At 34.4% G+C, this 13248-nt stretch overlaps 3 protein-coding genes across 5 annotated transcripts in view; 1 reads left to right on the top strand and 2 right to left on the bottom strand.

Moving 5' to 3' along the window:
* Positions 1-6648, bottom strand: part of LOC134823458 (oxygen-dependent coproporphyrinogen-III oxidase, mitochondrial-like) — a 40214-nt gene extending 33566 nt beyond the window's left edge. The window contains exons 1-2 of the mRNA XM_063834922.1: positions 6621-6648; positions 93-216 (exon numbers count right to left, since the gene is read on the bottom strand). Of these exons, the coding sequence (XP_063690992.1) occupies positions 93-212 (120 nt within the window). The 5' untranslated portion in view covers positions 213-216; positions 6621-6648. The remainder of the gene's footprint in view (positions 1-92; positions 217-6620) is intronic.
* The window catches only part of LOC134823451 (MYND-type zinc finger-containing chromatin reader ZMYND8-like), a 50815-nt gene that overhangs the window by 3256 nt on the left and 34311 nt on the right, over positions 1-13248 (top strand). The window lies entirely within an intron of this gene.
* On the bottom strand, positions 3448-8735 carry LOC134823457 (N-acetyl-D-glucosamine kinase-like). Its single transcript, XM_063834921.1, has 8 exons — positions 8622-8735; positions 8065-8160; positions 7178-7319; positions 6814-6924; positions 6262-6461; positions 5928-6025; positions 5510-5604; positions 3448-4875 (listed from the first exon to the last, which is right to left on the bottom strand). The coding sequence occupies exons 1-8, from the start codon at positions 8733-8735 to the stop codon at positions 4715-4717; spliced, it is 1017 nt and encodes a 338-aa protein (XP_063690991.1). The 3' UTR covers positions 3448-4714.

Genomic DNA, 13248 nt, shown 5'->3' with positions numbered 1-13248 from the left:
AAGAGTACCTGAAGTGACATGATGTATAATGTATAATGTATAAAGAGTACCTGAAGTGACATGATGTATAATGTATAATGTATAAAGAGTACCTGAAGTGACATGATGTACATCTCCATACAGCTCGGAATATACCTCTCTGACTCAGGGTTGGAGGCATGTTCTTTCAGCTCACTATAGCCAGTGATAGGCTCTGCCATGTAGTCACCCATGCCTAAGGAGTGTTTTCAGTTCAGCAGACAGTAAATGTTGAGAAAAAGTAAGTTCGCTATGAAGATTTTCGCTAACCCTTTACGGTTTTCTCGTTTCTGCAGTTATTTTACTCCACCTACTATTTCCGTCTGTCAACCAACGCTAACCTGTAATTAGGGCAATAACTCGATACTACTATACTTCTCTCTTAATGTCACATCGTTAAAATGCCGCCAGAACCTCGCCTCTGAGACTAAACACATTCCATTTCATTGGTATTATAAGTGGTTATTGGGTGGAATGTGGATTATTAATAACAGATAAATTGTATCTGCACCTAAGTCCTCAGGTTCAATGTCTCCTTTGATAAAAACCAAAATTGATGATAATCGAGCATTACATTATTCATATCTTATTTTGCAGTCCCATATCCATGTTTAATCCTTCTTCTTAAAATTCTTTGTCGTGACAAATGCTAGTCCTGCTCATCTTTATTATTGGAAGATAATTAAAACGTTACAGATCCTCAAGACCACTTTAACTGTAATCAGCTATGCTTGTATTATATAGGCTTTGTTTTCAATAGTTTTAATTTTGTGTGAGTTTTAACTTTTGATAGATAGTAATAATGTCATGTAATATATTTTGACTAACCATCGGCTGGCACTTTAAGTCAAACCACGACCGACCAATTTACGGTAAGAACTTAAGCATCAGTTAAAATGACAACCAGTGCAATATTTGTCTGTATAATGATATTATAATAACATATATTTTGATATTTGACGTTTCGACGGTCCAATCAGCTTCGCTTCACTTGATTACTCTAAATGACTTGGATGACAATTTCAGATGGTTGGATAGCACCACCTTTTAACCTCGAAATACGACAAGATGATTGGTTAAGATTCACAGGGTCACGCAGGCAACAGTTTTGAGTGACTTTAGGAAGCATTTAAGCTATAATATAAAGGGGTAGTGGTGGCAGCTGTGGTAGCAGTCGGTGTGGTAGAGACTTAGTGGGCGTTAACTTTTAACAGCTGCTAACTCTTCCAGTTTGCATATTTTAGTTAAAGCTGTGGCGGGGGAGTTTGGTTGGGCTGAACTTTCTCTTTACAGAGAACTAGATTTTGGATCTTGACCACCTTTTAAAAAAAGACAAAGTCTAGATTATCAGTTAAGATTACTATGTATGTATTGTAGTAGAAAACCTATATTTGATCCCAGTATCCCACTAGCAATATAATCTGAGCAACATGAAGGTTTTCCTCTTATCACTATCTCTTATCGCTCTCTTCACAGTTGCAGCTGGTTAGTATTTCATTTTAGATATGGGTTAATATTGTATTTTATAAAATATTTTTATGGACTTGTTGTTATGTGACAAAGGGATCATCTCCGGTCAATCGATACTGTTTCTTTCAAATGAATAATATACAAATTTTTTAGCCAATTTCGTTATGACAAACATAGCTATGTGACACGCATGCTCAGTTATATTCATCATTTTCTACTAAAAGCCCACTTACTAGCACAATGTTCTATTTCAGCTGACACCGAAGAGGATTTGGACGAGAAGCTCGAACTTGAGGAAGATGCTGGATTAGAAGATGCTGAGGACGGAGAAGAATTTCTGAATGTAGTTAAACGATCTTCAGCGAACAACAAGAAGAATAAACACAGGTTGAGAAGATGGTAGAGAGTATTATGAGGGTATCTTAACGGAGGGAGCTCTCTTCAGCTCCACTATTCCCAGTTCGAGGCGGGATGAACTTTTTGATGGATGCCCGAAAAATGCGAGCAATAATCATATTAATTATTGTTTATAATTCCCTATAATTACTTTATTGATATGTTGTTTTTTATTTTCCGTAAGCAGTGTGATTTAAGGCTATTTCCAATGACTATGGATTGCGAAGAATTCAAGTATCAATTTTTGGACCTAAGGAATTCGTAGCAGTACATTCAACTTTCAAATCTAAACAAAAAAGGGCAGGCATGACATTACAAGGCTGAAAAGGAAAAGGTAACCCATCACTCACTTGAAACTAGTTGTAATATGATAGGCCTCCTTCTCGCAACCTAACGAATCTTATAACAGGATCAATTTACAATAATGTCCTGCTAGCTGAGGTCACGTGACTTAATTTATTGAATATTCCGACCAACTAAATCATTAAACAATACTGCATGATTGGATAATATCTTATAAAGCACTTTATCAAAATTCACTTTAAGTAGCTGAGTTTGATGAAGCGCATATTTACAATACCGGTATAACTCATAGAATATAATATACGATTATTTAAACAGCACAGTTACTAACTTGTACTCAGTGCAGTGGTTATCATTTGTTTTAACTGTTCTCTCCATTTGTAGCAAGGGTACACTAGGTAGTGATGAAACTATTCATACTCATATCTGCTTTGGTTTTGGTTCTCGTAACAGTGTCATCAGGTTAGTTTTTGAGAGTTTCATGAGTTGGAACTACCACATTTTTTCGTTGTTTAGCATTTCACAACTTTAAACTTGAAAACATGTTTCATTTTTACTGAATGATACAGTTTATGGAGGTTGACATGATTTGATGTTAGCCTAAAGTTACAAGTCTTCAGATAATTCCGTCCTACATTATAATTATACAATACTTATATATTAGGGGATATAAAGCCCTACATAAGGGATTGTACACCCGATAAATGGCCGAAATAACTGAACCTGAGAACTGAGCAGGCAGTGTTCTCTTTAAAACCAGCTCACTTTTTTCATTCCATAGGCGAAACTGCGGAGGGATCAGGAAGTAACGAAGACTTCATGATGGAGAACAAGGATAAGACAGAAAAGGATGAGACCGACGTAAAAAAGCGAGGAGAAAACGGGAAAGGGAACCGTAAACGAGGAAGAACTGCAGTCTACGATACCCGCTTCCGACGGTGGTAGATGTGGTGCAGAATGTCTTAGTTACAACTCACTAAAACTGTAGATGGGTAGACTCGCGACCTTCAAAATAATGTTTTAACTGCCTTTTTCAGGTCATTTTATGCTTCATTTTATGGTTCTTTTTGAATGTTTTTAAAAATTATTGATTTTTATCTGGAAGACTAGTTCTAAACATGCCATTTTGGTTTGCTGTGTAGCTTTTAAAGATAGCCGGTGTGCATAACATGTAGCCTAAATTCATTGAGTGTATTTTTTTGGCACCCGTATGTAGTGAGAAATAGAAATTGTTGTTATTTTAAGTGAAACCATGCAGCTATAATGAATGTTTCATTTTTGTTTTACATCGAGAAAAAAGCTCATAAATCTCTACAAAGAACTAAATACAAACTAACATGCAGTTATATATTAACTGTAAAAATTATATGTTAATGTCATTCTACAAATTTAAGTTTGGTCTTGGTCTAAAAGGTCAATCAAATTGTTAAATGTGCAGTGGTATCTTAAAATCAATCTAATTAACTTAAAATCCCACACAAACACTATATTCCGATTGCGTAAAAACTAAAAATCAATAAATTAGTCATCATATCTTATTTGATAATATCTTAAGTTTGTTTTAATAAAATTTGACGGATTTGAGTCGAGCAGAGATCGCACGTATTTTCTGCGTTCTTGAAAGATTATACATACGATAGCTCAAACTAAGCCCATACGAAAAACAAAGGGCAGTTTAACTCCAATTTACCACAGAGTTTCGAGGAAGAGAAATGCTGCGGTAAATTAGGGTTTACAGAAAACTGGGGGTTTTGATTGTTCACGTTATATGTAAAATAAGCCGTCATTTGGGGGGAAATGACCTCGGCCCGGTAGGTCATGGTTTTCACTAAGACATCTGGTTTTACAAATAATAAGGATAAATTGTGCCATTACCAACCCCGAGCACGAAGTGTTGAGAACTTTCTTTGTCAGGATTTTACCTTTTGTCAGTTCTTAAAGTTTCAACCAAAATTAAAAACTCACACTCGGCCTTACGAGATCTACGAGATTTCAAAAAAAAACTTAATCAGACAACTTAATTTGTAGATAGTGTAAGTACTGATAATGCCATTAGTTAATTGATCAACATTGAGATAAACGCGATCGCTGTCAGACTCTAAATGGGAAATTTCTTTGATTTAAACAAATTAAGAACCTAAATAACGTTATTCTGACTGAAAAGAGCCCAACTATTCGATTTTAAATTAACTAATCCCAACCAACACCCAACCAAAACCCGACCAAATCCGACCGAAACCCAACCCAAATCCGACCAATATATAAATGAGGTTGGGTAATAACACAAGAATACTTTACTGAAATTAATCTTCTTTCGAAACAATGTTCGGTAAAACCTTCAAAAAAACACCAAATTTTCTAGAATAAATATAACATACGCTAAAGAATAAACATAACATTCGGACATCTATTATACATATATGTATATTACATAATATCTTTACTTCAATCACATCTACTTTACATACTATCCTCAAAAGCCAATAATAAAAACAATTTTAATCGTATCCTATTCCTAAGTCCGATCTTATTTTTTAACAATCTCACAAAATAGCCGGGTATTCTTGTTGTAATCGAGTTCTAAGCGGGGATCACATAATCTAGCCGCTCCCAAGGATCCACAAGCTTCAAGACGGTACAGGCGAACTTTTGTAATGTAAGATTGTTGGTTGAACTGGTCCCTGAACCCTGGGTGAGAGAACTATTCAAGTTTGATTTTTATTTCCTTTGAGAATAACGTGTGATAATTTCGAGGAATATGATGAGTTAATATTAATATAATAATATTTGAGGAGGCTGGATTTACAGGGTTACAGAAATACCCAAAATAGTGACTAAACAGAAAAATGTTCTATTAGTTATGGAGGAGAGTAATATAATATTATTATATTTACCATATTTACCATGTCCCAGAAGTCCCAAAAGTTCTAGAAGTTCTAGAACAAAATAACAGATATGATATATTTACCTAGTTCCAGAAGTTCTAGAAGTTCTAGAACAAAATAACAGATATGATATTGATATATTTACCTAGTTCCAGGAGTTCTAGAAGTTCTAGAACAAAATAACAGATATGATATATTTACCTAGTTCCAGAAGTTCTAGAAGTTCTAGAACAAAATAACAGATATGATATTGATATATTTACCTAGTTCCAGGAGTTCTAGAAGTTCTAGAACAAAATAACAGATATGATATTTTTACCTAGTTCCAGAAGTTCTAGAAGTTCTAGAACAAAATAACAGATATGATATTGATATATTTTCCTAGTTCCAGGAGTTCTAGAAGTTCTAGAACAAAATAACAGATATAATATATTTACCTAGTTCGAGAAGGTCCCAAGACTCGAATACTCCTCCCATACACACCACGTCTATATACTCATCAGGTCCTCTGTAATCCTCGCCTTTCTCCTTCCTTAGATTAGCGGGTGTTAATCGTGGGGGGGGGGCGGGGGTTGTGATTGCTTTTACACGTGACAGTAATTGACAAATCAGCTTGCAGTAGCTCGACCAACCAAATAAATCAATAACTGTCAGTCACCACACTGTTATAACTATCATCTATAAAGTGAGGGCTAGATTATGCCAGAATTTGACGGCAATAATTATTAATTACGTACCGTCTAGATAAAAACGTGAGTGGCAATTTCATACAATCTTCATAAATAAAATGCACCCCAAAACTGCAACTTTTACTTGACAACAGCATATAATATTAATTTCCTCTTAAATGCGAACCTGTAACGTTTAATGACTCCAGTAAGCATCTTGGCATATTGTGCTCCTGCCAACTCAAAACATGATAACAGTAACGGATCCTTTTGTTCTCTTGCAACCTGATCAAACAGTTTGATATTTATTTTATATAAAAATTATATATAATATAAAATATAAAATATTACGTATATATAATATTTTATATTTCTAACATTATTTCATGCACTGTTAAGTGTTAAGCTTACATTTCATTAATTTATATCATATATGCCAGTTAAGTGACAATTTTTATAATGTAAAACAAAAATATCCCAGAAAATGTTCAACCCTTAAATTCTAAAATAACCCATTTTACCTTTGATATTTTATTCGTAAGACCAGCAATGTGAGCCTTCTCAAACTTAGTGTAATAAAACTGCAACATATTCATCTGATCATCAACTCCAAAATACTCCCACACCAGTTTCCTACCCACATCAGTGTTATAGGCAGGCTCTTCAAAGCAGTCCAGGTCATCAAACACTGCTTTTACAAGTCTGTGTGCTATCGAGTACGCTGAATTAAAATGGGTTCAGTTGCCAACATTTTCGGAAGAAGAACTATTAATGCTTTTCATGCAAACAAGTTAAAACGAATCTTTTATGTCATGTATCCTGGGTTTGGACAAGATATGCCCGCTTAAAATACTTCCATCGCGTTACATTACATAATTCTCAATAAATGTAATAGATTTGTAGTGTTGTAATTAGTTTAAAACTATATACATACTAGTTGATTAATATAAATATTCTATTCAATTCATTTTTCAGCAGTATGATTCGTGGTATACATAGCAAAAGTGATGTTTGATACAGGTAAAAGTTGTATGTTAGACTACATAATCGATGCTGCAAACGATTAAACTTACCGCTACCCTTTTCACCTAGAAGATGACCCCAACCCCCACACCCATGCTGAACCAGATCCGATGATATAAGCTGACAGTTGGATCCTGTTCCTGCTATTATCACTATGCCACCTGGGTTTTTAGTAAATTTATTTAAAATTATGTCAGTGGTTATGTCGGTGGTATTTAAAAAATCAAAATATTTACTGATAAGAAACTACCTGACAAGAAACTTCCTGATAAGAAACTTTCCTAACCATCGTCAAGATTAGTGTTAGATGTAGTATTTCAGCTAGTAGATGTTACAAAATAATTCAGTCAGAAGTTTTGAAATCTAAATTCAGTTTCATTTCTTAGAGCACGTGTGCAATTACCGTGTAATTACCATGTTTGAATGCGGTGAAGACAGCTCCACAACTGTCATTAACAGGGATAGTTTTCTTAGTAACATGAGAGTACCTTGTTTTCATCTTCTCGATAATCTCCTCCTTCACATGGGTCGCCTCCACCCCCGACAGAGATAATCCCTAAAATAAATGTAAAATGTTTCTACAATTTTGATAATCATTATTATATTTAGATGTGATGAGATAAGTCACCGCGAGAATAGCCCCGACAAGCCGCTAAGAACCTCTCTAATATGGCTACGAATTGGACTAGTACTCAGCTTTTGTTATGACATCGGACACCACAGCCATTCGACGAATGAAAATGAAATTAAATTAGAAAGTTATCCAGAACATGCTGGAACTAGCCAGAACGTGGCAATTTCTAGCTGGCTCAATCACCCGCAAAGGAAAAAAATACAGTATAAACCTAAATTTCCGCAGGGGAAAAGAGAAAGCTGCCAAATCAGGGTTTTGATGGATTTTGAGCCCCCATTTGGGGAAAGGAAATTGCAACAGCAATGAGCAAACTGGGGCTTGCAGTAAATTGAGGCGCGGTAAATCGATGTTCTGCTGTAATAAGAGGCCAGTTTAAATTCAATCGTGGATCCATTTTGTTCACGTTACACAAAATTGAAAATACTCGAGTGATGCAGGTAAAACGACTACCCAATCTCTGCGAATAAAATTTAAACTATGAAGGTACGGAATACCGATATTTTACATTGATGCTAACTTAATATGAATTGTGCTTATTTAATTTTAAGGAAATAGGCCAAAGGAGTTCGGTCACAAAACTTATATACCCATCCTCATGAGTCCTGATGGTAGGAATTAGGTTCTATATCGAAAAAAGAATTTGGCAAACAGCCATATTAATACTTACTAGCCCCTCTAGTTGCACTGGTTCCATTGATTTGCTTTCAAATGCTTTTTTCCACATTTCTTCTACACTTTCTAGCACTTTATCTATCCCTACTAGCTGAAATTATAGAGGTAACGACAAAGCTTTTCAAAGCTGTTCTGTACCTATCTACTCTCTACCTATCTCTACCTACAAGGAAAATCACTTTAGAAATTGAATCTGTTCAATGACATAAAATCATTCGATGGCTCCTTAAAGATGGATATTTAATATAATTTGATTATAAATGGGATGCTAAGTAAAGATATCATGATCTGTTCAACCAGTGATATTTAGTTTTCAAAAACGGGTGCACTGAAACGATCATTACATCATTTTATCACTAAGTACCACAAGCACTTATAAATGAGGGGAAATGGTTTTAATACTAAGCTATACTACTGCAGGTAAGAATTGATGAATTGATGATTTTCCAAAATTATAGTACAGACTACAGCTGATATCATGCTCAGTCTGATAGCTAAACCTTTTCAATTTTAAACATATCGAAATTAGGCAACAATGTTTTTTTAACTCACCCACTGATTAGTACATTCACCCTCACTTTGAGCGACAACTTTTCCATTTTCGTCGAGGACAGAAAAACTGGAGCTACCTCCACCCCCATCCACTCCACCGTAAAGTCGAGGCATTGATCTATGTGAAATAACCTATTACACAGCTGTTGAATTTAACTAAATTTGGTGTCTTATTCTAAACTGACTTGACTTAAATGCAGACCAAAATTTCAGTAGAGCATATATATGACATGAATATTATTGAGCTTACATTGTTTATAATTAATACAATGACATCACCGTTCCTACTGCTGAACTACTTTGACTATTACAATTTACACGTGTAATCCACTGCTTTTATGCTTCCATTTTTAAATCTTAAAATGGCATAGAATTCTCCATTTTATGCCATCGGCCCCCCGGCCCTATTTAATCCGGCTGCCTAAGTAAGTAGTTTGAAAGGTGCTTGGCCGGATATCATAACAATGATTTCGGCTCATCATGATCAGGGTAGCATGAAACGTAAAGAAAAATGATTTCCAGGGAAACAAGTCAAAGGGGGGGGGGGGGGGGGGTGGGGGGTCAGGCCATGATTACGTAATATTGCTGTCAGGAGGGGGGTGTTGGGTCTTGATTACGGTTGATTACGGAGGGGGGAGGGGGGTTAAAATTGCTAAAATATTGATAACGTAATAATATGTGAATGACCCCTTATTGACAAGTCTCTTGAAATCCATCACAGATTGGACAATTCTTGGGTGGTATCACAAATTTTATCTTTAAGAAAAAGGTAAATAGGCAAAATTTTACCATTAAATTTTCCAGTCCCAAACATCTGTGCATGACAAAAATATCGTTTTAAGATAATATGCTGATTAAATTACGTTTTACCTCTAATGTTTTTCTAAATCAATTACTGGTTTTTGTTTTCCTAACATCAGAATTTCATCTTTCCCCTCTGCCAATTTCCTCCTTTGCCACAAGGGAGGAGATAATGAGAGGGCAAAATACCATAAGGTTGGCCTGCTGTTACCTAATATTAATTATCATCTTCCCAGTGAGTTTCATTCAGCTAGATAATGGGGTATTTTTTATGATTATATTTGTATCGTATTTAAAGTTTCTAACAGAAGTTTCAGTTTAACATTTTTGATGGCAATAGATAAATTGTATGCAGCCAATAAATACTATACAGTCTGATAATTTGATTTAAGTAATCCAAAATTTCATTTAATACCAAGAATTTTAACAGTCATATGATTCGCAAGATGGAATGAGATTAAACAGGATGAATCCCAAATGAGCTTCTTTGACAGCTTTTTCCCTGAACTCTCGAACAACTATAAGAGAACAACTATGAGAGAACGCTCTGAAGTAGAAAGAAGCGACGTATAATTCTTATGAAGCCTATCAGGTGAGCATATTCCTCACCTCTTTTACCAGACATTTTAGCTGCTATTTTCGTTCCTCGCATATATAAAATAGTTATCGACTAATAATAAAATAAAATTTTAATAAAACAATAGTTAAATTAATTACCAATCATTCAATCAATACATATCATAAACTCTAATATTGGAAACACACAGCAAAATGCATGTCTTAATATATATAATAACTATAATTTTGTTGTTACTAATAATCTGATAGTTCAAAGTTGAATTTTAGTTAAGTATGGAATGCCACCAGATCATAGTTAGGGTAAAAGATAATTCTTAAATCATAAAATTGAGAAGATTGATCTTAAATAACTTAAAATTTAAAATTAGAGCAATTTATTTATTTTGGAGCTATAGTAACATGATATAGCTGTATTATGCATATGTATGCTAGTTATCCAGCCAAATAGCACCCTACTAAGTCATTTTCTTAAAACTATATTGGCAGTGGATAAATCTTTGGTTGGACATTGGCGCCTTTACATAAAATCTGCTGACAATGGTCTGGTACAATAATGTTTATGCAACACATGCAACGGCCAAAGCATATTGTTATGAAAATTTGTTCAACTGACAGGTTCTACTTTGATTTGAAAATATTGACAAGGTTGAGTTTTTAGAAGTAGTAGTCGATGATGAACTCTTGGGGGATATTAAATCAAACACATAACTTTAGTACACTTTTACAAAGATGAGACTTACAAAATAGATTAACTTTTAATGAATAACATTGATTTCAGCAGGATTTTACTTTTACTCTGCTGTAGTTAAAAGTATAGTTGACATCCATTATCAAAAGTAAAATTATTCCTTTACCATTTTATCATACAGATTTACAAAAAAATCATTTGTAAACACTAACAACTTATCTCACTGCTATCTCAGCGAATAAACATACAACGACTTTGACAATTGACAGATGATTAAACAATTGTGAGTTATGGCGGACTTAACTGCATGGGTCAACTACTGAAACTGCATTGTATACTACATATCTTAATCATTATACTGGACATGAGATGACGAAGTATCTTAAACAGCACTTTATACCTCCACTTAGAACTTGATTAGTCACGAACAATAGAATCATTATAAATCAATACAATAAAACATCTTGATCAATAAATGCCTAGCAGCACCAGACAGCGGCCGTGTACCTTTTTCGACTCCACGGAGTCCCTGATGGACTTTTGTTTACTTTTGTTAATAATCGGACCAACCTTTCTTTCTCGAAACATATATCCTACTGTACTTCATTATAGTATTAATATAAGATAAAGCAAATGATATTACAACGAAATAGATGTATACCAAATTGTCCATGATATCAACTAACCGTGTTGATGGTTTTGAATTTTGTATGTTGTATTTTAATGTGAAGCGTTTACTACTCCCCCTCAGCAAGACAGTTAGATTGTATGTTATAGATTAATGATAATAATTGTCAAATGACGTTATCTATACTATATTTTAAACTTGACGAAATTTCCCCGGCAACGGGGACATAGAAGAAAAAACACCGAAAATCGACCTCAAAATGACCCTCTGGTGAAGCCAAACCCAGCTCGCAAATGGAGTTGAAACCTCGCCATTTTTAGCAGGGTTGTAGAAAAAAGATAGGAATAGGCTATAGCATTCTTAGAATTTTGATTTAGGCTTTAGATTTTTTATAATTAACGTCGGAAGTGAGGTTAAATAATCGTTAGAATAATGGCGTTATTTTAGCAAAGGTTTACTGCGCTGTTGCGTAGCAATGATAAAAATGCACGTGCGCGAGCAAGAACATCTTAACAACGCGCGTTGTTATGCTGTATGCTACGTCATAATTTCAAAACTAGCTCACATTTACGCTCACGCTATGACTTCTTATAACTTTGTTTGTGATTGCAATATTTTGATGCAGTAAAAAGTATCGATACTTTTTTGTGAATATTGGTTCACTTCCACCACATAAACTGAAGTTGAAGGTGGGGACGCCTATTATTGTTCTCCGCAATATTAACCATCCAATTATGGTTAATGGAACACGGGCCATTGTGTCACGTCTCCATAGAAACACAATTGAAGCCTTCAACAAAAATGGAACTATAATATTGATTCCACGAACAACCCTGGTACCAACAGACGCTTCTAACGGCATTATATTTCGTAGAAAACAATTTCCGGTTCGGCCATGTTACAGCATGACCATAAATCGTGCTCAGGGACAAGACATCACTATAGTTGGACTGGACCTTAGGTCCGAATGTTTTAATCATGGACAGCTTTGCGTCGCTTTGTCAAGAACACACGATCCTAAGGATATCTTGGTGCTGTCAAGTCGGGGCAATATTGCAAAGAATCCCGTGTTCAAGGATTGTCTTCATAACTAGCTATTACTTATTTTCATAGCAATCAATTTTCATATAATAATTTCATATAATGATAATAATTTTGAATTAACGTTTTGTCAACCTACATAAATATCCATTTATTAACCTATTTGATTTAGGATCTACGCTCAACTTCCCAAGTGTTGAGTCCTTTGATTTTGATAAAATATTTCATTTTCCCCATACTATTCAGCAAAAATGTCCTTTTTTATCTATCACAATTCACAATTCAATCATACGTAAAAATATCAATTTGTCTGATGAACAGATCTTTTAAATGAGACAGTGAGGGGCCTACTACCATTGTTCAATTACATTACCTACTTATGACATCACAATTCAATTATCGAATACCCTTACAATCAAAGAATAACATGTCGATGACAGTGAAAGTGATAGATGGAAAGGTGTGTATGTCCTATTTTATTGGTAAGTTTTTGTATCATAAATGATTTCATAAACTTTGTGATTGAACTTTATTATATGATATAGATAAATATAATATAGATATCTATATTTAAGACTATTTACTAATTTAAGACAATGAGTAAACGACATTCAGATGGAGAGGAGAAATTATACTTCCCAAAGGATGGTGAGACTGTACAACAGTCATTGGTAATAGTCTCCACCATCCTTGAGACTTTAGAAAATTACGACGATTTCAAAAAAGACAACGAAGATTTTATCAAGATTTATCTTAATGAACCTGATTTTAGCGGGAAGGGTAAAAGAAGGAGTAAGCGGAAGTGATTTTATTTATTATTTATGATTTTATTTCATTATGTCAGAGATTTTATTTTATTATGTCATTCTGTTCTTTATCTTTATCTTTAT

The sequence above is a fragment of the Bolinopsis microptera genome, chromosome 11, assembly GCF_026151205.1.
Source record: "Bolinopsis microptera isolate Bmic1 chromosome 11, MBARI_Bmic_1.0, whole genome shotgun sequence".
NCBI classification, from domain to species: domain Eukaryota; kingdom Metazoa; phylum Ctenophora; class Tentaculata; order Lobata; family Bolinopsidae; genus Bolinopsis; species Bolinopsis microptera.
The sequence above is the reverse complement of the archived record's forward strand: the minus strand, read 5'-3'. Positions and strand labels throughout refer to the sequence as shown.